The following is a 26,804-nucleotide window of genomic DNA, read 5'->3' as shown; positions in this document are numbered from 1 at the left end:
CATGTTGGCAGTTAGCACCAACCTGACAGCCTTGGGAGCTCATTTGCATTGATATACCACAAATCCACAATCCAAGCCAAGCCCGAAATACGCACACCGACCTAAGTCTGCGCTGGGTTTATTCATTGATCACTGGTGTATAATCATTTTGGCTGAAAGTGAAATACAAAAGACGGTTGATGGAACATGGGAGGTTAGAACCCTGGTTCGGCATTGACAACCATTGCTGACCTCAACATCCAACCACTACATGTCTTTGGTTTTGTAAGCATTTATGGATACTGTTTATTTGTATTTTTTTACTTTAAATGTTTATCCTTATTTTTATTGTTTGGTTAAGCTTTACTTTAAATGTTTTTAAATGTTTATTCTTATTTTTATTGTTTGATTAGATTTTAAATGTTTTTTTTACTTTTTACCTCATATTAATACCCATTAAAGTGTCATATCAACATTTGGTTTCAAGAAACACTGGGGCATTGGGGGAAACAAGAATTTGGTGTTTCCTCAAATGTCCCATGTACAAAAATCAAAGTGTTTTAATTTTCTACCATTTATTTGATAAAGGATGAAACCAAACAGTTGTTTCATTTTGCTTCATATGCAATAAACACCAATACCTATGTAACACTAATATGGTGGCATTTATTCAATAAACACTCATGGAACCAAACACAGCTTAAACCTGATTTAATCCTCACAAGAACATGCTCACACGTCCCCCAGTCCTTTGCAACCGTGCATCGGAAATATCTCCTAATGAAAATAAACATACAACTATGAAGATGCATGTTCCCAATGCACAGACTAAAAGGCTGTGAGGACGGTGTGAGAATGGTTCGGTGAGTACTGAATCTGAACCCCAAAACCACATAACCCTGCTCTATGGTTTCAGAAGAATTCACTTATTATGTAGCCACGTGTCTAAATTTTCTGTTGATGGCAAAATAAGCTATATTTTGGATGATGTGCCAACCTCAAATAGCCCAAATTTTAGAGATTGCTTATTTAGAGCATGAAACGGACCACATCATATAACAGGTACTCACCCCGGTGACTGAATCATCGCTCTGTAGATACTTATTTAGAGATTGCTTATTTGTGAAACAGTTAGCCAGGCAGCACCACCCAATAGACAGCATCTTATCCTGCAGTTAGGTCCTTTACGTTCCGCTGCAAAGAATGGTTAAATCTAGAATCCGCTTGATTTGAATTGGCCATAGTTTTTGGATAATGAATCAATGCATGGTGAATGGTGAGGTGACTATATTAAAGATTGAGGAAAATAATGAAAAAAAAATGGAAATCGGTATCTTAATTAGCCATATCAGCATCAGTTAATTCCTAGGTATGGAAAGAAAAAGAAACATGTAGAGCAAATACAAGCATAGCATTTACAACATGGTTACATGGATTCATATATGACTAATCACAATCACTTGCAACTATTCTTAAATCAAAATAATATTATGTACAACTGCTGAATGGCATTACCGTATACAAGACCACAATGTGAATAAAAACTTGGACCACCAGAATAACCAGAAACTGTGAACGTTTAGAGTTGCTCATATGGGAACTGAAACATATCATTTTCCATATATTCGTCATTGCCCTGTAAAGCTGATGCAGTATCGCTCATTGCGTCACTGAATTCAGCCTGCAGATAATAATTAAATCAACATGGGAGACAAGGGTAATACAAAATAGTAATAAGAAAAGACGAGGAACCATAATTACAATCACAAAACCAATATTTTACACGGTTAGAATTTTAAGATCCATGGACTTGTTTGCGGGTGAAACCTCGGCTCATCCACTGCTTAAAAGATGGAAAAAGTGAACAATTAAACTGAGGCGTTTGCCTGGGCTGAGGTGCAATGTGCACCGGGCATACACCTTTTGGAAGGGCCTGCGCCTGGGCCTAGGTGAGGTGCATGCCTTGAAATGTGTCTGAGGTGCAGACCTTTTAAATCACTGGTCAAGTCCAACTACATACGATGTGCTACCCTATATAACAGGTACATTGACATGCATACAGATCTGATGTTGACATGAACTGTGACTACTAACATGTAACAGCTCCCATCTCTTTATGTTGAGGATATCATACTCCAGTTAGTGACTGTTATCATGTATAATGCAAGATCCTGTGGCCCCACATGCTTGACTTGCCTGGTACTCATAATAAATCCTTTCTTATGGGCAAATTTTACATTATAAAAATAAACAAATTTATGGATAATTCTAGTTTAGTAGGTTACCTATACAAGGTGGGGTATAGAACAATGTAGACTAGAGTATAGAACATTTGACTGATATCCAAGGAGTCCCTATCTGGTATATGGTTTGGAATCTGTCACATCATCTCTCCGGACGACAGATAGTATAGGTAGTCTAAGGAGGCTCACTACCTACTTCAACCTGATAAGGAAACCTTTTTCCGTGTTCATTCATGCACGCGGCAGATGTAGGGCAGGTCAATGCACACATATGGTTAACCTCAGTAGAATCTCAAACGCATGTTGTGTGTTAATGCTACACAACGGCCAAGATGATCAGAGATTCAGAAAATGGGCTGACCTTGTTACATGCGGTATAGTGGTATATTTTCCTATCCTCCCATACTACGTTTATAAACATTTGTTCTAATTTGGTATATTTATCATGTCTTGATAGGTCCATGGACATAGATTTAGATCATGACTATCTTTCAATTGTTTGACATACTAACCTTTGCCTGATGGTAGCATTCAAGCATGCGGTGATACTGTTGACGTGCATCAGGAGACTCAACCATGGACAGCACAGTTGAGAGAGCTTCTTCAATAGCTGCATCCACTTTCTGTTTTCGGAACACCTTGAGAATGTCTTCATCTTCACTTTCGTCCGTTGACTCCAATTCTGGCCGGAATCCTCGTAAACCAACTCCTCTCCGACACCACCGCAGCACAACCTTATCTAAAACGCCAACAGCCCATACAATCAACTTATACTTCTTCCTGACCTGATGGCCTCGCACATGAGCCTACCGAAAGATAAGAATATTCAAAACCTCACTATTAATATCTTGTCTGCATTTCCTAAAGGAGTTTCACTTAAGTTCAGGAAAAAAGTAACAAAAACCATACGGGCACTGGGTTTTCCCTTCCTCATATTTAAGCATCAGTGAATATCCATGTGGGTTGAACAAAGATGAAACCCTACTTGGAATTTTCCAGGAAGGACATACTTGTGATATTTTAGCCGTTCATGAGAAATAACAAAATTAGTAAAAAATACAAAGTTGATAAAAAACAATCGTAAAAATCTACAATCATTAAACTAAAGACATTAAGAAAGTTCATGTAAGTATTAGGAAAATCTTTAAAGGACATAATCACCTCTTTAGAAAGTATATACAGTGTAAAAATTCTTTAAAAACAATTACCTGAATCTTAACTACTTTCTGCCGCAGTGATAAAAAGTCTTTGCGTCCTTTCCAGCCACGATATTTCTTCTGAATAGACAAAGCTGCTTTATCCAACCTATGATCACGAAAGCTGCGGAAGGCCAACTTTGATGCAGCTGAAAGCCCATTAATGTCATCTGGAGCAAAACCATATTCGTCAACATTAGCACCAGCACAGGCATCTCTCTGTTGCCTCCTTCTGAAAGAATGCTCACGAAAAGCCGATTGAATACGTGCAGCAGCCTGAGCTGCATTTCGGACTGCAGCCAAGGAATCTTTAAGGGAGAGCTGATCATCAATGGCACCGAAGCTTTCCCTTGAAATGCTTTCCACAGTTCTTTCTGCCTCCACAACTGCAGAGCCTTTGGAAAGCTCACTTTCTTCCAGTGTGAGGGACGAAAGATGGCTAGTTAGTGCCTTCTCTGAAAGATATCCTGCAAGTCCCTTGTGGCCACTGGCAGCAGCAATGGAAGCTGGGTTTCTACCAATCGGATCTTTGGAAGTAGGGTCTGTCACAGCTCCAGCTGAAGCACCAGCTGCTAAAAGTGCAGCAACCATCTTTTCCCTGTGCAGAAAGACAACATTTCTCTTTAAAACCTTTCATGATTTCCACTTTCCATAGACTAGTATATTGTGAAATTCGTAGTAGCATATTCTTTATATTTCACCCATTCAATTCATAATTTACTTCAGTTATTTCTAAACCAATCTTCCCCCCCCCCCCCCCCCTTCTCCCCCCATAAAAAAAAAAGAAAAACAAAAAGGAAATATGGTCTGTTCACTGTCTTCAGTTTCTTGACTGATACACTAAACTTCTTCTTTTGGGACTTGGTCAATTTGTCAGAACAAGGGTGTCGGTACTGATCAATAAAATTGAGGAAAAAAATAAGGTATTTTTCCTAATAGGGAAATGTGCTAGGCAGGTTAGAAAGAACATAGTGGAACTTCAATATACCTTCCGAAACGTGCAGCCCAATGCAGAGCAGTCCATCCATTAACATCACGAAAGTCAATACCGATGCCAGAATCAAGAATAGGATTTAGTGCCCACTCAAAGCCCAAGCCAGCAACCATATGTATTATCCCTTGCTCTTTCTTGGACAAGTGACATCCAGGAGTATCACCTTCCTTATGACATCTGGACAAAAGCCACCACTGCAACTTGTCCTTTAAAAGTTCTTGCAGAAGAGAATACATGATGCTGGATGCGGTCTCACTACCAACTAAGAGTGCATCTATGATATGTCCCCATGGATCTTCATCAACAATCAATTTGCTAAATTGGTCAGCTTCTGATTCAATACTATCCTCCTTCTGAGTAGATGAAACACAAAGAAGCATCTGTGCAAATCTGACAAGCAACAACAGTTCTTCTGTGCTCTCATTTACTCCTGCATGGGGTAGCTTACAGTGCTCACATCTCATCAGCTTCATGCGGTATTCAAACTCTTTGATCTCACTGCAGGATTCTTTATTTCCACTAGTGATACACACACTGACTTTTCCAGGAATGTGTGAAGGAGCCTGGCAACGAAAGACACCTTCCTGAATCATTTCTACAGGAACCTCAGTATCACCAAACATACAAGCCCATGCACATTCAGAAGGATCACAAAGAAAGGATCCAGTAATAATGACCTGCATTGAATCATTCCAATCATTAGATTTCCAAAACTGTACTGTGAAACACAATACCTTGTTGACAGCTTGAAAAGCAGAACGACAATGTCTGACCAGGGTATACTCTATATATTATAATTATATGATGTAGATTAAACCACTTGATCCCCAGGGCTAAGCAATAGACTGCATAGGCATATGAGACTAGTCATTCAAACGCCATTAGAATAAACTGCCTAGGTATGATCTTTCTACTAAGTGGTTATCTAGTTTGAAATGATATAGGTTGTTTGTTTAATATGCTTGTAATATATAACTGCACATTCTTTTGTCTTAGTAAAGATATTATAACTGCATATATTTAAATTATAAAAAACAGTGTGCTTTGTGATATTACTTATAACTGATTAAACTTTTCTTGAATGTGCTTATACTATAAAACTCAATATTAGTTTGCCTTAGTAAAGATACACAATATGTTTAAATTATCAAAACAGTGCATCTTGTATAGCTTGCAGTGTAACTCTTTTAATTTTGAATGAGCCGTGTCTCACTTCTTGCTATGGGTACCACTGCACCAGTGCTAGCCTGGCCCAGCCTGAAGCTCTTTAAATCCCGGTCCTCGTAATGGACTTCTGGCCCCTACGAGATCATGTTTTACATTAGGTCCAGCCTACATTAAGCACATTATTTTTTTTTATGTACATATGTCTAATTAGACACATATACTCTCATATATGTGAATGTATTAATATATGTGTGTAGGATATGCTCTACAAATTAGAATATTGTGTATTCGTGTGTTATTATTATGTATTTAAACATGTATATTTTATACCATATGATTGTATGTAAATATATATGTATTATGAAAGTATCATGCATATGTATATTTTGAATAATGGTAAGCATATGTAAAACAAATATATAATATGTATTCCAATATGTTTTCATGTGTGAAATATTCTAAAAATTGTAGTTGTATTGCAAATTGTAGAAAAATCATAAGTGAATTGAATGGTAAATTGTATTATTGTTTCTTCTTTTTACAAGCTTGTCAAAAAAATAAAAAATAGATATACTAAAAATCTAAATATATACAAGAAAGTGACTTTACCATATTTTTAATCCATATCTACCATATATGTGCCTAAAACAACAGAATTTACCACTTGTACACTAGAAGCCTAAGATGATATAACCAAGTTTAAATAATCCACATAAGATGGCTCTTTAACCTACATATGACGGAAAATAAACCCGGTATCTAGTTTTAAATAACCTAAATAAATCATTTTCTAGTAAGAACTTTAAAATAAATCTCCTTTAATAAGTTAAATAGAAAGAAAGAAATGTAGAGAACTAATTATTAACTGAAATGATTTAAATTGCATGAATTGTACAAATCATGAGAATAATAAATCAAATATAGGATTCAAACAAATATCGCAATTTCAGAAAAGGATTCATACGTAAGATTCTAATCAAAGCCCTTTGGATTCATGATTCAAATGATGACTCATATTGTTAAAAGCGTCATATATCATGATTTGTTTTCTAGAAAGAATGGCCCAGATAAATAGGCAAAGTTGTCTGGACATGCCCAAAATGCATGGCTTAAAATGTAAATGCAAGTAAAAATATCACCCATCCAAATATAGAAAACATGCCAAAAAATGCTGTATGGAAATATTGTAAAAATTCTATATATTGTGTAAACATTGTGAAATATGCAAAAATATACAATGACATCATGAAATGATAAAAGAAGCATATACAGAATAGAAAACATGTCAAAAACATCATATGGAAATGTTGTAAAAATTCTATATATGGTGCATATACAGAATAGAAAACATGTCAAAAACATCATATGGAAATGTTGTAAAAATTCTATATATGGTGGAAACATTGTGAAATATGCGGAAATATACAATGATATCATGGAATGATAAAAGAAACATAGGTACACCCTTTTAGATTGTTATCTTGTTCTAAACCATCAAACGATTCCAAGAAACTGAGGTTAATAGATAAAACAGTATGCTACAAAGTTGTCTGTAGACTTTAAGAGATAAAACTACATAAGAATAGGTTGGCAGTACTATTGCTACCAAAGATTTAGCATCACATCCAACAAGAATTTAGATCTATCTCAAAGTGGTCATCATTTCCATTAGGTTGGCAGTAGTATTGCTACTCCACATATCTACAATAATGCTTCCAACTCATCATGTTATAATACCATCTTCTGTACTTCACATAGTGCTGGTAGTTTTTATTGGGGAATGTGTTGATTCTAATAAAACTTTGTGTTGATAGCCATGGGAATGGAAACATTTTGTGGAAATATTAGGAAATATATGGACATTTCAAATCATGCCAACACACAGGTTAGGCTAGGCCCATGTTGGCTGCTCAAAATGTGGACTTGGACAGGCCCAGGCCTATCTGAAAACCTTGTAACATAGCTGATTCCATATCCCTCTTGTCTTCCCTTTTCATTTCCCTCTCCTTATCACCAGCAGGCTTTGATTTCACTGCTTCTAAGGCTGATTCCATGGGTGGAATTGTAACATAACTTTCCTTCTACTCTCTTCACTATGTACTAGCAAATAGGCTTGAGACAAGGTGACACTGTCTCTAGCGAGTAATTGTTGCCTTACAATATCATAATCTGAATTCAGTCGAGCAAGAAATTCAAACACCCTATTTGTTTCAACCAACTTCCTATATGTTGCTGCATCCTTTTGGCTTTCCCATTCAATGGTCTCCAAGTGATCAATCTCATGCCACCGAGATTTTAAGATAGAGAAGTAAATTGATACAGGTTTCTCCCCCTATTTAAGGTTGGTTATTTATTTCACTTTTCAGCTCATATGCCCTAGCAACATTAAGGGGTTGTGAGTAGGTTTCCTTCATACTCTCCCAGATTTCCTTAGCAGGCTTCACCCATAAGTACTTTCTACTGATGTGTGGCTGCATAGAGTTGCAAAGCCAAGTCATCACTAGATAGTTTTCTTGAACCCATTTGCATAGGTTGAATATTCCTTTGCTGGTTTTTTAATGTCTCTAGTTACATATCCAAGCTTTCCCCTTCCCCTAACGGCCACCATGGCTGATTGGGCCCATCCCAGGTAATTTTTTCCATCAAATTTAACAATAGTAATCTGAAAAGTATTATCTGACATACTCCCAGACCCCATAGATCCTTCTCCAAAGTATTTTGGTTCCTTCCCACCTGTTTCCATACTGATCACACTACAAAGACCTCACAAAAACTCCCTTAATAGGTCTGAAACAGAGCTTGTGCAGTAGTCCAGTACAAACTACAGGTCTGAACTACTCCCTTAATAATCCAGTAGTGAAATCAGAACAGTATAAGTCAATGGGGTAGGTTAAAAGACACTAGAACTAACCTGCTCTCAGTAGAAACCCTAGAACCAGCCTAGAGAGAAACACAAAAGACTCAGCCGCACCTTCCAGAAGACCCCAATCACTTCCTACAAGTTGTCGATCTCATAAAGGAACTATTTTCTACTCAGAAGCCACTGAGCGCTAGTACCAATTGAAGGTTTAGCCCCTGTTACGCAGGTGAGAAGAAGAGAGGAAAAGAGAAGAGAGAGAGAGAGAGAAGAAGAGAGAAAAGAGATTTGAGAGCCAAAAGTGTTGCTGGCGGCGCCAGCTATTAGTATTTATACTAGGGCAACAGAATATAAAAAATAAAAGGATAAAGTTACAATAGTACCCCTGCGGTACTATACTTAAAGAATTAACAGTTTTTAACACCCCCCTCAAGTTTCAATCATGCCCAACTTGCCACATAAATCGAGATGCTGCGATTGATGTAGCCCTTTTGTAAAGATGTCTGCAAGTTGATCTTCAGAGCTAACATAAGGAGTACACACTTCCCCTATGACAACCTTTTCTCTAGTAAAGTGTTTGTCAACTTCGATGTGTTTAGTTCTACTATGCAACACTGAATTAGCAGCAATGTTTATGGCTGCTTTGTTATCATAGAATAGGGTCATAGGTCCGCCAACTGGAAAGCCCAACTCATTCAACAAACTTTTTAGCCACATAATTTCAGCCACTCCATGAGACAGCCCGATATTCGGCTTCAACACTAGATCTAGCTACCACATTCTGCTTTTTACTTCTCCAAGTAACTACATTCCCTCCTACAAAGGTACAATAGCCACTAGTTGACTTTCTATCATTCAGGGATCCTGCCCAATCTGCATTAGTATACACTTCAACTTTCAAATGCCCGTGCTTTTGAAACAACAAGCCTACACCTGGGAACTTCTTAAGGTATCTGAGAACTCTTTCTACTGCTTCAAGATGGGTAGTTTTAGGGGCATGCATGAACTTGCTAAGAACACCCACTGCATAAGCAATGTCTGGTCGAGTCATAGAAAGATAATAACAATCTTCCTACAAGTCTCTGAAATTGTTTCACATCCTTGATGGGTTCACCTTGACAATCACCTAATTTGTGGTTAGGATCAATAGGGGAATCAACTGGCTTCACTCCCAATTTTCCTGTATCCTGGAGTAGATCTAGGACATACTTTCTTTGGGAAATGAAGATACCCTTTTGTGAGTGGACCACTTCAATCCCAAGGAAGTACTGTAAAGGACCTAGATCCTTTACTTCAAATTGGGTAGCAAGAAAATTCTTCAACTTTTGAATTTCATCCTTCCAATCACTAGTGATAACTATATCAACATATACTATCAATGCTGCAATTTTTCCTTCCCCTCTTTTCACAAGCAATGTGTGATTAGATTGACACTACTTGTATCCTCTTTGCTGAACTGCTACATGGAACTTGCAGAACCAGGCTCTTGGTGATTGTTTCAGCCCGTATAATGATTTCTTTAACCTACACACTTTCTGTTCATTACATTGAGCCCGGAAACCAGGGGGTTGTACCATATATACTTCCTCTTCAAGGTCACCATTCAGAAAGGCATTCTTGATGTCAAGCTGATGGAGATCCTAGTCAAGATTAGTAGCTAGGGAGAAAAGGACCCTAATAGAGTTCATCTTAGCAACCGGTGCAAAAGTTTCTACATAATCTACTCCATACACTTGTGTAAACCCCTTTGCCACTAAACGAGTTTTATACCTCTCCATCGTGCCATCACCCGGTGTTTTACTGTGAAAACCCATTTACATCCAATTGGATCTTTCCCTTCAAGAAGATCTACTAGTTCCCATGTATCATTTTTATGTAAAGCATTAATTTCTTCCTTCATAGCATCTGTCCATTCAAGCACTAAAAGAGCTTCTGCCACATTCTTAGGGATAGGAACACTGCCAATGGAAGAGAGAAAGGCCTTAAAGGAGGGTGAAATGTTTTCATAGGAAACAAAGTGGGAAATGGGGTGTTTAGTGGTGCAAGATCTAACACCTTTCCGGTGAGAAATAGGAAGGTCAAGGTCATTAGAAATAGAAGTATCAATAGCAATAGGGTTAGAAACATTAATAGGAACCAAGGTACCTGATTGGGTATGATCCGCCCCCAGAGAGTTTGATGGCATTGGTGGTACAACTTCTAGGTGCTACACAACTCTTGAACTAGTTTCTCCTCATTCCTACACTCTCCCTAAGGAGAAACAGGGAAGAAAGGTACACTCTCAGAAAAGGAGACATCCATAAAAACATAATACCTGTGAAAGACAGGACCAAAGCACCAGTATCCCTTCTGAGTGAGAGAGTACCCCAAGAAGATGCAAGGAATAGCATGAGGATCCAATTTTCCCCGAGTGGGTGACAGACTTTGAACAAAACAATGGCAACCAAACACACGAGGAGAAATAGAAAGAAGGGGAGCCTTAGGAAAAAGAAGCTAATGTGGGGCTTTGCACTCTAACCAACAAGAGGGCATACGGTTGATGAGATAGGTAGCACAAAGGACAACCTCAAGCCAAAAATGTTTCGGGACATTCATATGAATTAGTAACCCCCGGGCCACTTCAAGAACGTGTCGGTTCTTTCTTTCAGCAACACCATTTTGTTGTGGTGTTCGGGCACAAGAGCTACGATGAAGTGAACCATGCGAAGCAAAAAACTCCGTGAGATCACTATGAAAATATTCTTTGGCATTATCCGATTGAAAATTTTGGATTTCAGTTTGAAATTGGATGAAGATCATCCGCTGAAAATCTTGAATAATTTTGGGTACTTCATCCCCGGTTCGCATATGATATGTATATCTAGAGTAATCATCGATATTGGTAATAAAATACTTGTAGTCACTCTCAAATGGTAAAGTAACAGGGCCCCAAACATCAGAATGAACAATGTGGAAAGGAAATTCAGATTTATTATTCTTTGAAGAAAAATGAGTTCTACACTGCTTACTCAATTGACAAGTTTGACAAATAAATTCTGACACTGACATTAACTTAAACAACTCTGGGAACACCATTTTTAAAGACTCAAAAAATAAATGGCCAAGACAACTATGCCATAAATAGACATGACTCTTACAAGACTGACTCTTAGACTCTATGACTATAAGACCAACCTTATTCTCCAGCATGTAGAGCCCATCCACCACACATGCTCTACCAATTGTCTTCCCCAAGGCCAGATCCTGTATCACACAGTAAGAAGGGAAAAAGTCACTGAGCAGTTTAAAGAATTAGTAATACTACTAACAAAGAACAAATTAATGGGAAATTTCGGGACATGTAAAACATTAAACAAAGTAAGGCCAAAAGAGAAATGGTTCCTTGACCAGCTACGGGAGAGTATGATCCATCGGCTAGTCTTACCTTGTTTCTTCTAGAAAGGAGGTGATAGGTTTGAAAGTAAGAGGACTTACTTGTCGTGCTTAGACACTCCAAAATCAATGATCCAAGGAGTGTCGGGGGAATGGGATGCTACATGGAAAGTTGTGGCAGAGTTACCTGATATAGACGCAAATGAAGTTGAGGAAAGAGCATCCATTTGACAAATTGCTCTACCATAGAGCTCTAAATGGTCACGGAAGGAATTAATAATATCCTCCCTTGGGTTAGATCCAGAGATGTGTGTCCGAGTCACAGTAGTAATAGGGGGCTGATCCTCCTGAGTAGCCATGTTTGCGATAGCATGCATTCTTGTGCCTTGCTGTCCTGACTTTTTATTCAGATCTGAATCTTTCTTCTTACTCAAATTTTGAGCCCATTTTGGCTTCCAATGAAGATCCCAGCATGTATCTCAGTTGTGTTGGGGTTTCTGGCAATGAGTACACCATAGTTTGTCTTTGTCATCCATCCTTCTCTGAAAGTCTCCCTTCTTAAAGGTATTTTCCCCACCTGTAGCAACACTCCCTTTCGCTGCCAACACAATTGCATCCCTTCCAGAATTGTTCATCAAATTCCTTCTACTTTCTTTTGATTGTACTAGAGCATACACATCCTAGACAAATGGAAGATCCTTGCTACCTAGGATCTGGACTCTGGTAGATTCATATGCAAGATTCAAGCCATGGAGGAAAGCAAACACTCCTTGCTGGGAAACAAGTTTCTTTTACAATTTTGCATCTTCATCACACTTCTAGTCCACACTCTGATAATGATCTAACTCCTTCCAGACAGAGGTCAAGTCTGAATAGTACACAGAAAGGCACCTCTCCTCCCCCTGTTTACAAGTGGACGATTTTGCCTATAACTGGTAAATTTTTGCATAGTGACATAGCTCAGAATAGGTTGATTTTGCTTGTTCCCATATCTCATTTTCCGTTTCAGCCCACATAAAATTCCTTCTTATTTGAGGTTGCATAGACACTAAAAGCCAAGACATGACCATGCTGTTTTCGTGGTTCCATCTATCATATTCACCACTCCCAGAATTGGGTTCTTTGATTCTCCCATTTATATATCCTATCTTTCCCCTTGTAGTAATGTATAACCTGATCCCTCTTGACCACTCTAAATAATTTAAGCCATCAAAGGGAATAACAACCATGGGAAAGGATAGGTCCATACCCCCACTCATCCCATTCTGCATTGAGGAAACATCGGATGTAGCAGAATCTTCACCGCTCATGGTTACAGATTCAAAAGGCTCTTAAAGTGGGCACAAAGCCTTTAAAACAGTCTAACACCAAGGGAGAAAGGACAACCCCCTTTTTTTTGTTAAACACAGGTGCTTTTACAGCACTAGCAGGTCATCCCTTGACCTACAGAATCAAAACTGGTTGCTTTCGCAGTGCATACAGGTCATCTCGTGACCTACGCATCAATCAAAGATGCTGTTAAAAGCATGTACAGGTCACTCTCTGACCTTCAGGTTCACCATAAAAGCTACTATCGCAGCTCACAAAAGGTCTTCACTGACCGACAGCTTTTTGAAGGGATGAGAGATCCATCCCATGGACGCCCAAAGATTGCGGAATAAGGGGCGAATTTCAAAAATTTTTCTCTCCCTTCAACTGGGAATCACATTCCCTATTTAGAAAATCATATTTTCAATGATCATTCTTGAACCTTAAACTGAACCAGATCTGAACCAAAAGGAATAGGAGAGAATTATACCTGATACGGAGAAGTAATATCTCCCAACGAAGGTGTTCACGCCCAAGGAAGGATCCAAAGACTGCTCCCACTGAAGATGGCGCAGTGCAGGATGGAGCAGAATCAGCAGTGTTCTTCCCCAAGAACTCTGTCATTCGCAAGAATCAGTAGAATGGTACGTGAGCACAGCTTTCTTCTCAATCCTTTCTCAAAGAACTGATGTCAATATCCAATCTTGACTTCTCCCACAACTGGAGATCGAACTGACAAACAGGGCGACAATAACAGGGAGGCGGCAAGAGAGTACTCGCAGGGTGCAGAATTCTCTCTTCTTGATTTCAGCACTAAAGAGGATCTGATGTATCTCTTCCAAAGGCTGCCGCCCCCTCCTTCCTTTTGTTAACTTAAAAGATCAACTCCTAATCCCATTAGGAGCTGCTTATCCAAATCATATTTGGATCAGCCTTCTCTTCTAGTGATAAGGATAAACCCTTATCTTATCTGCAGATTAGATTAGCTTTCTCCTAATCCCATTAGGAGGTTTCTAGACCTGAATCACATTCAGATCTAGACTCTCTGAGTGAATAGGATTAAGACCCTATCCTATCTGCTAATCCATCTCAGAATTCGCCCCTAAATAAATAGCCAGTTCGAAATGGGCTTTAGGCCCATTAAGCTTATGTGCTCACTTAACCTTCCTAACTGCTGCCCAGTTGGGCTTCCTTGTATGGCGTGGGACCCAAGCATTGATCTACACATCAGCCACATGGGTTCGGCCCAACCTTTGTTACAAGGCCTGGTCGAATACACTGTTAAAGACAGTGCACCCCCTGAAACCCATCGAATGGGCTCTATGGGCCCAACACTTACCCTAAGTGGTCCCTGGGCCAAACCACCTTGTAACACCCAGGGACTGTGGGCAGATGCAAGATTAGCCCATCAGGTATTATCCTCAATGGTTTTACACTTAACTTCTCAGCCCTTAATGATCATACACTGCCCGACAAGAGAGGACCTCTCCCTCGGCTACAAGGAACAGTGTTGCACTCTCCACTTATATGGATCCCGGGAATTAAAACCTTTTTGCAAACATTTTAGAAACCATAATGTATATACTTTTATATCTCATATAAAATATACTTTGCAAAACAAATCTCAACGGTTGAAATCGGCTGCCGGCAGTCTTGGTTTCCAACAGTGAGAGTGCATCCCCGATCATTACCTTTGTTCGACAAAGGGGCTGATCCTGTCACTATGATCACCCACTCAGATGAATTCTCGGATTGTCCCAACATACCCAGGTTTTGACCCCCGCTAAGGATCTCACTGATTGGTACATCAAAGACAGCCCGATCCGACACCTAGTGCAGTATCATAATCGAGTCTAGGGGTCGGGTGTAACTTTCCAGTTTTGCCCATCAATCTCCAAGGTCCAGGGCAATACTGAAAATCTGGTCCAGTTCAAAGATTCAATTAATCCCACACTGTATGTGCCTAGGGTCTCACCCCGGTAGCTGAGACAAGCCACCCCAACCGACTTGGTGGCACCACAGTGTTAGCCTTGTCAGGATAGGTCTCCCCAGACCGACCCACTGGCTGTGAACATTCTAAATTAACACGAGTCTCAATAAGTGTCCAGTTTAAGGGTATTACACAGAAACATACCAAGGGAACATGAATCAAATATGTACTTTTATTCATTTACAATAAACTCATAAAGTACATCAATTTTGATTGAAACTAAGGGCATACAAAACTGTCTAACACTTTTTACAGGGATCAGTCGACCCCACAAAAAAGGAAAGAAAGAGGTGCTGATCACCTCACATCCAACCAGCAGACCTAGTACAGGTTCTGCTCTGGCGCATGACCAGAAAAAAAAGAGGAGAATGAGAGAGATTACTTCAGTGCGTGAGAAAACTGGATCTTCAATCACCCAAACAGTAGATGAGGACAGCAGATCTGGAAATCTGGTGCGAAGGAAACAGTTCACTTGATCTCTCCTTTCAGATCTGATAGTCCCGCTCTATTACCATGTTACGCAGGAGAGAAGAAGAGAGGAAGAGAGATTTGAGAGCCAAAAGTGTTGCTGGCGGCGCCAGCTATTAGTATTTATACTAGGGCGATAGAATATAAAAAATAAAAGGAGAAAGTTACAATAGTACCCCTGCGGAACTATACTTAAAGAATTAACAGTTTTTAACAGCCCCTAAACCTTAATCTGATTTAAAGAACTCTGATTCTTCCTGGTTATTGGTGATCTCCAAGATTGCAGATCTTGGGCAGCAAGAATTTCTCCAATCAACCTCCAAGAATCAGGCAAGACAGACAGAAATATCCAGCCCTAATACATCCTCATGTAGCCGGCTGGAAGAAGCCTACATAAGAACCCTAGCAAGCCCTAAACCTTGTTCTGATACCAAGATGGCCGGTGCTGTTCACAGTCCATTAGTATTCTGATGTGGTTTCAGCAAGAAAACCAAAAGAGAAATAAGAGAAAAACAGAAGAAAGAAGAGAGGAAGAGAAGGGAAGAGAATAGAAGAAGAATGAGAAGAGAATGGGAAATCTTAATCAGTTTCTACTGCCCAGATTTGATATTTATATGTTTCTATTATAACAAGATCTACAATGACATCTATGTCCGTGCCTCCTAACACACTCCTTAATAAACAATAACAGTAATAGTAACAGCAACTATAGTAGGCCCAGTAAGGCCCAGAAAGACTAGTAACAAGGCCCAAAATACTAATAACAGGTAAATAAAAAAGGCAACTAATATGACAGGGACTTCACTAAATTACTAGTCTGTTTCTCCACACAGGCTTAGGATATGGCATTAACCTAGGTCTAGAAGGGGTAGGGGTAGACCAAAAAAAGACATGGGTTGAAGTGGTAAGAAACGATTTAAGCGCTAATAATTAAACAATGGATATGGCATTAAGCAAAACGGAATGGCGAAACAGGATTCATGTAGCTGACCCCATATACTTGGGGTAAGGCTTGGATGACGACGACGACGACAATGATGATGAAATACCTAGGTATAATTCTAAAATCACATCTAATTAAGGGAACACCTAACAAATATTTAGGTTATGCCAAAATTTCCCTACTTGTGCTGAAAGGTTTCTTTTATTAAGAAAATATTTGCACAGAACAAATGAAGTGAGGTGAGACATGTTTAATTTAAGAGAATTCTGGAAACACACACACACACACAGAAGATTAGGTCTATATGGGGTTGAAAGGAACTTTGACGTGTCAATATATACCTTATGGTTATATTTATGATTTAACCCTAGTGCAAAAGCATATTAGAATGTTTAAATTTAAAATAAAATTATTTATAAGATTAATTTGTTACATTGAGTTAATATATTAGAATATGTTATATGAAAAAAGTGGTCCACCCCTGAATAACCGGAATTAACAATGGATATGGCACTGAACAGAGCGGAATAGCAGAACAGGATTCATTGTAGGAAAAGGTTTAGATGATGATGATAAAATCAATGGCATGGTTAGAGTAGATTGAAGATAAGCGATGCAGTTTTAGGAAAGACAGTGGTGGATATTAAAAGTCCCTTGAGCACCAGAGGTTCATGTTGTTAAAGGGTTGCTGCTGTGACCCTGCTTTACCTATTATTTTGTTACGCATCTAGTCTATTATTACTAACATAAAATCGAAAGACAGTTTAGCCCCACAACAAGCTGGATCTACACATTTAAAATAAGGGTAAAAGAGTCAAATCCAACTTTTTACTAGAGTTTGTAATCAATTCTTTTTGTAGATTTTATTCAAAGCTACAAGTTTGAGGTTGTTTGGGCTACTTTTCAAGCCCTAATCAACCCTACAAAAACTATTATCTCTACTAATCAACTTGTTCTTGCTGCTACCCTGAGCCAGCAATGAACCTTGTATTTATTATAAATTTTCCATGTAGAGATGAAATTAGCATACGTCAACATTAACAATTAGATGAAGATCCCCGATTAGTTGAAAAGAAATGCTACCTTCACAGAAAATAGAAATGAATTATTAATAAGAATGAGAACATGACTGGAGATGTAGAACCTCATCAAATATACCTTTGTGTTCTCATTGGCATAACCCCATTCTGGGGATATTTCAGAAATGATAAACCTCTGTTTCTGTGCTATAATCAAATTTGATGAATCTGCTCCAAGAGGAATTCCAAGTGGACTTTCTTGGTCAAACCACATCTTATAATAAGTGTTGGCTTCGAAAATACTTGTTCCAGAAGAAAATTTAGATTTCTCAACTTCCTGAAGCAGTGATGTTAATGTTGGAGATTCAAGAAAGCTGTCAGAGCCTAACAGAAATTGTCTAGCTGCTGAGATTTGCATGTCCTCATTTGTTTTGTAACTACCATATTCTCCATTATATCCACCAGGCTCTAGCCACTGGGTAGGCCAGTCTTCTTGATGTTCAACAAGGTTTGAAGAGACTTTTCCACTTCCTGAAGATAGCGGTTTTTCCTGTACAGACATCCATATCAAGTATAGACATAAATATCATGAAAAACTCAAAATTGGCTCTAAGGATTCAGCATCCACATCAAGTATGAGACGCTTCCATCTTACCAAGAATAACAATTTGCTACCAATAAATGCACACAAAAAGTTGATGCGTGAAGAATAAAGAAGGATAAATATTACCAATAACAATTTGCTGATTCATGTTACAGAAGGATAACAGTAAATCTTTGGTAGTTCCAGAAATGACAATCTATCTGTATAAGTGTAAATTGAGGGCTAATCAACAAGGGGAATAATGAGAATATCAGAATACACCATAGGATTCTCACATTTCCATTTGATTTGTCGAAAACTTTCTCTTGGTCAATCACAGTTAGCATATTTTTCCAAGAAGGAGATTCTATCCTTTCAACTGCACATTCTGGAACAGATGGCCGAAGAAGGTGTTCCTTTTTATCACCTGCAGAAAATACTACCCAATTATTTCTGTATTTGTCTGTTTTTAATTCTATTCAAAAATCAAAAGTGATGACGGATACAAATTATATCATCTTAAGGTCAATTTGGAGATTCTCTGTGGAAAATGCTTTACCATATAGGCAGGTAAATATATAGATAAACAGAGACATTTGTTCTAACTGGAAACAATAGCTCAACATCAGAAGGTTTTCCAGCTAGCTAGAAAGCAAGAGAAAATACATGGTACATGGACAACCAAAGAAGGAATTTAAGGTTCCACAGGAAAAGATTATTGGTTCATGCAACAATAAATTTAAAACTTATATAATTTGAAGGTAGAAAATAATGAAGAGTACTTATTAATTCATCATATTCCACGATATTTCAAGGAAAAAATCAAATCGAAAAACATAGTCAAGAAATAATTTAATGAGAGAAACCTGACCAAGATAAATAACGCAGTTTTCTCCTTTTTTTGTAGTTAACAAAATACGATAAATTCCACATGGATGTCATGCTTATATCACAAATCTAAACCAATATTGTGGTCAACCTTGATACAGCAGTTCCTGACCCAAACAGACCCCATTCTGCTCTTTTACTTACTAAAGGACCCAGCAAGTCTGAAGGGCCATTTGACAACTGCTGGAGTGTTAGCTGTAACTCAAGGACTGAAGAAATTGATCAATCAACAAAATTTAAGAAAAATGATCATACAAGGGGGCTGCCAAGTAGTCATTTTTTGGCTTTAGATCTGATGAGGAACCTCCATGGATGTTTCAGTTCGTAGTTAGAGGAGAAAAAAACCATAGGAAGAAATCTTATTGCTCATTTAAGTAGATTCCCAGGTTGATAATTTAGAAAAAGCTGGTGTGACAAGGCAAGAACTTGAATGGGTTTGCCAGGCCTGGAAAAAAATAAGCTGTACATTAAACAAATTATGGTTTAACCTGACAATTGTTGTTGTATTACCAGTGCTGTCTATTTTTGACAATATGGTTCTTGATCATTATTGAATGTAATTCATTACTGTTAACCATCAAAAAGAAAGGCTGAAGTGGCTGAACTGAATGACTTATTGTTTTCTATTAATATTTTAATAGCAAAATATTTGAAGGAGTAGTCGATCAAAACTACAATCTGTCTTGTTTTTAGAAAGAACGAAATACTAATTTGAACAGGAGAGGAAGAGAGGAGAAGAGAAGAAGAGAAGAGAAGAAGTACACGAAGAGGAATTCAGAAAAGGAGAGAGAGGGTCATAACATCTGCTGATCCACTCTTATGATTTATATAAATGCTTGACTAACTGTAAAAGGGCTGAATTGTCCTTATTGCTTACATGGCAAAAAGAATAAAAGAAAACTAATAATAAAAACCAAAATAACTACCAACTAATACACTGTCATAACTAACTGAAATATGACTTCCATACGAACACAGTGGGGACCACATCAGTGGGGTCCACATCAGTGTTCCCTACACTCCCCCTCAAGTTGGGAATAGATATTTATCATTCCCAACTTGCATAGGTTTGCCTCTAACTTATTCCTTGGAACAGCTTTGGTGAGAAAATCTACGAGTTGCATAGTTGTCAAGGCGACACCTAGGCGCCTAGGCGGTTTTACAATGTCGCCTCGCCCAAACACCTATAGTTTTGTATACTAGGTGATTGCCCAGAGACTTAGGCAGGCGCCTAAATCCAGCTTCAGTGCTCTTTTTTTTTCGAAAAAACAGGGGCTTCTTCTCTTCCAACCCAGCTTCAGTTCTTTTTTAAGGGCTCCACCCCCTATTCCTCCTCCTCCTCCTTCTTCTTCTTCTTCTTCTTCTTCTTCGAAAAAACAGAGGCTCCTCCTCCTCCTCCTCTTCCTTCTTCTTCTTCTTCTTCTTCTTCTTCTTCTTCTTCTTCTTCTTACTTCCAGCCCAGATTCAATGCTTTCTTTTTTCGAAAAACAAGGGCTCCACCCCTATTCTCCTCCTCCCTCCTCCTCCTCTTTCTTCAATGCTTTTCTTTTTTCGAAAAACAGGGGCTCCACCCCTATTCCTCCTCCTTCTTCTTCTTCAATGCTTTTTTTGATGAAAAACAAGGTCTCCACCCCTATTCCTCCTCCTTCTTGCACTTATTATTTTTAACACCCGAACCTACTCCCTTCCTAGTTCCTAAAGGCTAAACCTATAAAATAGTCTAGGTTAGATTCCATTGCCTAGGCGCCTGGGCACCCCATGGTTGCCTAGTCGTCTTGACAACTATGGCGAGCTGCATGCTGGAGGTGATATACGAAAGACACTCTTCTTGAGATGAAACCCTTTCTCTAACAAAATGTAGGTCTACTTCAATATGCTTAGTTCTGTCATGCTATACTGGATTATGGGCTATATTAATAGCAGTCCGATTATCATAGTACAGCATTAAGGGCTTCTCATAAGCAACACCCAACTTCTCAAATAGTGATTTCAACCATAGGATTTCAGCCACACCATTTGCCATGGACCTATATTCAGGTTCAGCACTGGAATGGGAAACAACACTTTGTTTCTTACTCCTCCAAGAGACAAGGTTACCTCCTACAAAAGCACAATATCCAGAGGTAGACCTTCTATCATCAATACTCCCAGCCCAATCAGCATTTGTGTAAACCTCTATCTTCATGTGATCATTATTCTTGAATATTATACCTCTACCTGGGCACCTCTTCAAATATGCTAATATCCTCTTAACTGCAAGTAGGCGAGTGGTTCTAGGAGAGTGCATATACTGACTGACAACACTGAGTGCATAATTGACGTCCAGTCGTGTGAGACAAAGATAAAGGAGTTTTCCAACCAACCGCTGGAACATAGCTTTATCTTCAAGAGGCTCTCCACCCTCCGCACTGATCTTGTGATTCTGTTCAATAGGTGTGTCTACAGGCATAACACCCAACTTTCCAGTTTCTTCCAATAGGTCAAGAACATACTTTCTTTGAGAAACAAAAATCCCATGTTTAGACCTAGCTACCTCAACACCCAATAAATATTGTAGCTCTCCCAGATCTTTTACCTCAAACTCTTGATGGAGTTGTTTAAGAGACTCAATCTCATTGTTATCATTCCCTGTCACTACAATATCATCCACATATACAGCAAGCAAGGTTAAGGAAGAGTTCACTCTCTTAATGAACAATGTATGGTCTGACTAGGCCTGCACATAACCAAATTTTCCAAGGGATTGTCTGAATCTATCAAACCATGCTCTAGGGGGCTGTTTTAGTCCATACAAGGCATTATTCAATCCGCAAACCTTCTTTCTTGTTTCTACATCATAAAATCCAAGAAACAACTTCATGTAGACTTCTTCCTGCAAGTCTCCATTGAGAAAGGCATTTTTGACATCCATCTGGAACAAGGGCCAAAAATAACTGGCTGCAAGGGATAATAAAACTCTAATAGTGATCATCTTTGCTATTGGAGCAAAAGTCCCCAAGTAGTCTATACCATAAGTCTGAGTATATCCCTTTGCAACTAACCGGGCCTTATACCTTTCAATGGAACCATCAGCATTATGTTTCACAATAAACACCCATCTACATCCAACTAGTTTCTTCCCTTTAGGCTGGTCAACTAGCTCTCAAGTATTATTCCTCAGAAGAGCATCCATTTCATCCTTCATTGCATTTTTCTACTTAGGAATTAACAAGGCTTCCTACACTGTTCTAGGGATAGGAATAAGCAATGGATGCAAGAAAATGACCTATAAGAAGGGGACACGAGATCATAGGACAAGAACTAGGAAATGCAGTGGGTTGTGGATGTGGTGCAACGCCATTTGCCTTTACGGACTGCAATGGGGAGGTCAAGGTCATCCAATGGAGATAAGGGCTCAATGGTGGAAGGTATCTCAGTGGAATCTGGATTTAATAAAGGAATTCTGGTACCTGGATCTGGATCCATAGAAGGAACTGAGACTGGCGTGGACTGCTGAAGACCGAAATCAACCTACCTCCACCACCTGTGATAGACTCTCAAGTCCCGGCACCTCTGACAACCCTCCCCATTACATCTCTCATCACTCAACGAAACAGGTAAATGAACTTCTGATGAGTTAACCCCACACTCACTACTCTCCTCCAGAGGAGAAACCCTAGGATAATAGGGTACATCCTCAAAGAAGGTAACATCCATAGAGACAAATCTCCTCTCAAAAGTGGGTTCATAGCAGCAATATCCTTTTTGAGTTTGTGCATAACCGAGAAAAATACATTTGGAGGCCTTAGGATCAAATTTGGAACGATGAAGACCAAGAATTTTAACAAAGCAAGTACAACCAAAGGTTTTAAGGGGGACAATAAACAACTCTTTTTCAGGATATAGAAGGGTAAATGGAAGTTTCATATCAAGAACTCGTGAAGGAACTCGGTTGATAAGATACACTGCTATAAGAATAGCATCTCCCCGAAAACGAATAGGCACATTGGAGTTAAACATGATGCTTCTAGCCACCTCCAATATGTGCCTATTCTTTCTCTTAGCAACCTCATTCTGCTATGGTGTATGAGGACAAGTACTCTGGTGGATAATCCCATGATCAAGCAAATAAGAGGCTAATGGGTTGGCAAAGTATTCCTTTTGCATTATCGGATCCGAAGATTTTGATTTTGACCCCAAATTGGGTTAAAATCATCTGATGAAAGATCTAGATTAAAGAAAAAACCTCATCTCGAGAATGCATAAGGTAAACTCAAGAAAAACGGGTATAGTCATCAACAAACAACAAGAAATATCTGTATCCCCCCATAGCAGTGATATGATAAGGTCCCCAAACATCGGTATGCACAATATCAAAAGGATTATTACTTTTATTACTCAATGAATAAGATGCTCTACAATGCTTTGCAAGCTAACAACTCTCACATCTCAAACAGGACATCTGAGACGACTCAAATAAATTAGGAAACAAACTCTTCAAAGACCGAAAAGATAAATGACCCAACTGATAATGCCAAAGCATAACTAACTAATAGACTAAGAAACAAAAGACTTCCTATCTTCACTATCTTCCCAGTGAGAACTCTCTCCAAGCATATAGATCTCATTCGTCTCATGGCCAGTCCCAATCACCTTCCTTGTCTCCAAGTCCTGAAAAACACATCGGTCAGGAAAAAAGGTTATTGAAAAATTATGGTGTTTTGTAATGCTACTGACTGAAAGCAGGTTAGTACTAAATTTAGGAACATGCAAAACTGAAGATAAGGAAATGGCATTAGACAACTTGATGTCTCCCTTGCCAGAAATGGGAACAAGGGAACCATCACCAATGGACACTTTATCTTTGCCAAAAGATAAGTGATAGGTAGTAAACAGTGATGGCAAGCCAGTTATATGGTTAGATGCACCTGATTCAATTACCCAACAATGTTTAGTGTTACTTGGAGCTGAAGCATGATAAGCTGAGGCCCGAGTACCTGAATGAGCAAAGCTAATGTGGGAGGAGCTGATGGTGGCTGAGATGATTGAGCTGAATTGCCACTTTCTTTTTCCAACTGAGTCAGGGCAGACCGGACAACAACTAGGGTGTCTAAAGGGTGCCTTTTGTGCCCGATGAGGTTGCACAATCAATATTAACAGCTATATTAGAATTACCCCTTTTGTTCCTGAGTTTTGCTGGAGCTAGATGAGGATGTAGCTTCCAACAAGTGTCTTTAGTAAGTTTAGGTTTCTTGCAATGTTCACATATCAGATCCCGCTTGTCTTTCTTCTTTATATCCCTCTTCGTATCACCCCCATATTTAGGTTTAACTACTGCCAAGGCTGGTTGGAAGGGCTGATGCTGCACCATAACCTTTCTCCTAGTCTCTTCACTATGCACTAAGGAGTAGGCTTGTGATAGGGTCACATTGTCTCTTGTCAGTAGTTGTCTCACAATATCATATTCAGGATTCAGACCAGCTAGGAACTCAAAAACCCTATTAGTCTCAACCTGCTTTCTATGAGTTTGTGCATCCTTCTGACTTTCCCACTCAAGTGTTTCTAGGTCGTCAATTTCATGCCACAAAGATTTCAAGGTAAAGAAGTAAATCGAGACTGGTTTCTCTCCTTGCTTAAGGTTGTTAACCTCACATTTCATCTCATAGGCCCTAGCAACATTAAGGGGTTGGGAGTAGGTCTCTTTCAATAACATCCCAGATTTCCTTAGTTGTTTTTTCCCACAAGTAGTTTTTTCTTATATGTGGCTGCATAGAGTTGCACAGCCATGTCATAACCAAATAGTTCTCCTGAACCCATTTGGTATAAGTTTGGTCCTCCATAGGTGGTTCCTTCACATCTCCCAACAAGTAGTTCAGTTTTCCTTTACCCCCAGTGGCCATCATGGCCGATTAAGCCCATTCTAAGTAGTTTGATCCATCAAACATAACAATTGTAATCTAAAAGGTATTCTCAAACATGTTACCTGAACTGCTAGTCCCAAAAACACTTTCCCCTTGATTCTTGAACTCCATTCTTGATCAAGAATTAATAAAAATCCCTTTTTTAACTACTGTAATAAGAGAAACAACACCCAAATAACTGATAACAGCCGGCCTAGGTCTTCCAGAGAACAAAAAAACACAATTCTGAATGAAACAAATCCAAATTCTGATATGAAACCAACAAAAGTTCTGAATTTTAGGGCTTTCTCTCAAAACCCTAAAAACACATGTGAAAAAGGCGAATATTTTCCAGCCGCACCTCTCTGAATAAACCAAGATGGTCTTTTCTAAAGTCAATCTCAAGAAAAAAAGGCTTACTTTATGAAAAATTTCTGGCCACCACCTTCTAGCTGATGCAAAACCCTAATCTTGAGGATCCGAAGCTTCTTCTGATTCTTCCTGATCACTAGAACTCTCCCAGGCTTCTACAATCTCCTTAGTAGTAGTTGTTTACTGCCAGTAACCTCCAAGAATCAGCCGATCCACCTTTCTGTTGAAAAACTTCCAAACCTAGGAAGTACTCATGTAGTTGGCCTAATTAGACTAGCAATAAGAACTCCTAGGTCGGCTCTGATACCAAGTAGTCAATCAAGACTACAATCTGTCTTGTTTTTAGAAAGAAACAATTACTAATTTGAATAGGAGAAGAGAAGAAGTACACGAAGAGGAATTCAGAAAAGGCGAGGGTCATAACATCTGCTGACCCACTCTTATGATGTATATAAATGTTTGACTAACTGTAAAAGGGCTGAATCGCCCTTATTGCTTACATGGCAAAAAGAATAAAAGAAAACTAATAATAAAAACTGAAATAACTACCAACTAATACACTGTCATAACTAATTGAAATATTACTGCCATACGAACACAATGGGGTCCACATCAGTGTTCTCTATAGAGGGTATGGTAATCAACTCAATTTCATCTTCAGTCATTAAGGAGCCTACAACCTCCTTAATAACTCATTCACTAAAAGACAAAACATTAAGTCATCCAGTTCAACCACTTCAGTATAACAAGGTCATGGCTATCTGCTTGGCACATCCTTCTTAGGCATAAGCCTTAGGCATCAATGCCTCTAGCATGAACTTCAGGGTGTTCCAGACATACGCCTCCCATGCCTTTTAAAACATTGGTCAGGTTCTATGAAAGAATTTTGGGCCTTGGCAAACTTGAATAAATGTAGTACCACAAGCATAATAGTTCGAGGGATGTGCCAAAAATAAGAGCTTTCTGCTGGGAAGTAGTGCAAATGAAGAGAGATGGTCCAACATAGACAAAAAAAGAAGAAAGAAAGAAAGAAAGAACTTGATCTTAATAATTCACATATTTGGCGATAGCCTAGTAGATGAATGGTAAGTAGGCATCCCTTTGAATATGGAGGCTTGGGATCAAACCCACGTAACTGCTGGCTCTCCATCGTACTGACCTCACATGCACCCTGCTGTGTCCCCATCCCTGTAAGGTGTAATATGTACTAGCAAAATGTTGTAATGTGTATGTAGAGGCCCACGGCCCACTAAGGGTTTTTTTTTGTCTTTTTCTCAATGTATTAGTTATGAGTTGTCGCCCTAAGTATAAATATTAACTTAGGCGCTGCCAGCTACAGTACTTGGAATAGATCTCTCTTTTCCCTCTTCTCTCCTCTCTCCTCTCTCTTCTCCCTTCTCTTTTCTAGATCTGCCAAACTACATGGTATCTGAGCTCTGATCTGGGCGCAACTTTTCCAGATCTTGTTCTCTTTCCTTTTTTGGAAAAACTATTCTGATTGAAGACTCCATCGTGTGATTCTTCTGGGCGCAACTTTCAGACTTTT

At 38.9% G+C, this 26,804-nt stretch overlaps 1 protein-coding gene across 2 annotated transcripts in view; it reads right to left on the bottom strand.

The window, feature by feature from the left end:
- Positions 1-1,289: 1,289 nt before the first annotated feature.
- The window catches only part of LOC148853490 (calmodulin-binding transcription activator 4-like), a 60,483-nt gene continuing 34,968 nt past the window's right edge, over positions 1,290-26,804 (bottom strand). Inside the window, exons 7-13 of one of the 2 annotated variants that reach the window (XM_088941580.1) lie at positions 18,416-18,546; positions 17,676-18,086; positions 11,611-11,679; positions 4,407-5,089; positions 3,431-4,016; positions 2,735-3,028; positions 1,290-1,660 (exon numbers count right to left, since the gene is read on the bottom strand). In XM_088941580.1, coding sequence (XP_088797706.1) covers positions 1,559-1,660; positions 2,735-3,028; positions 3,431-4,016; positions 4,407-5,089; positions 11,611-11,679; positions 17,676-18,086; positions 18,416-18,546 — 2,276 coding nt within the window. In that variant the 3' untranslated portion in view covers positions 1,290-1,558. The remainder of the gene's footprint in view (positions 1,661-2,734; positions 3,029-3,430; positions 4,017-4,406; positions 5,090-11,610; positions 11,680-17,675; positions 18,087-18,415; positions 18,547-26,804) is intronic. The other variant, XM_088941581.1, reaches the window with a different exon arrangement.

This window comes from Nelumbo lutea, chromosome 4, assembly GCF_056320005.1.
Source record: "Nelumbo lutea isolate HS-2025 chromosome 4, American lotus-T2T, whole genome shotgun sequence".
Lineage (NCBI taxonomy): Eukaryota > Viridiplantae > Streptophyta > Magnoliopsida > Proteales > Nelumbonaceae > Nelumbo > Nelumbo lutea.
The sequence above is the reverse complement of the archived record's forward strand: the minus strand, read 5'-3'. Positions and strand labels throughout refer to the sequence as shown.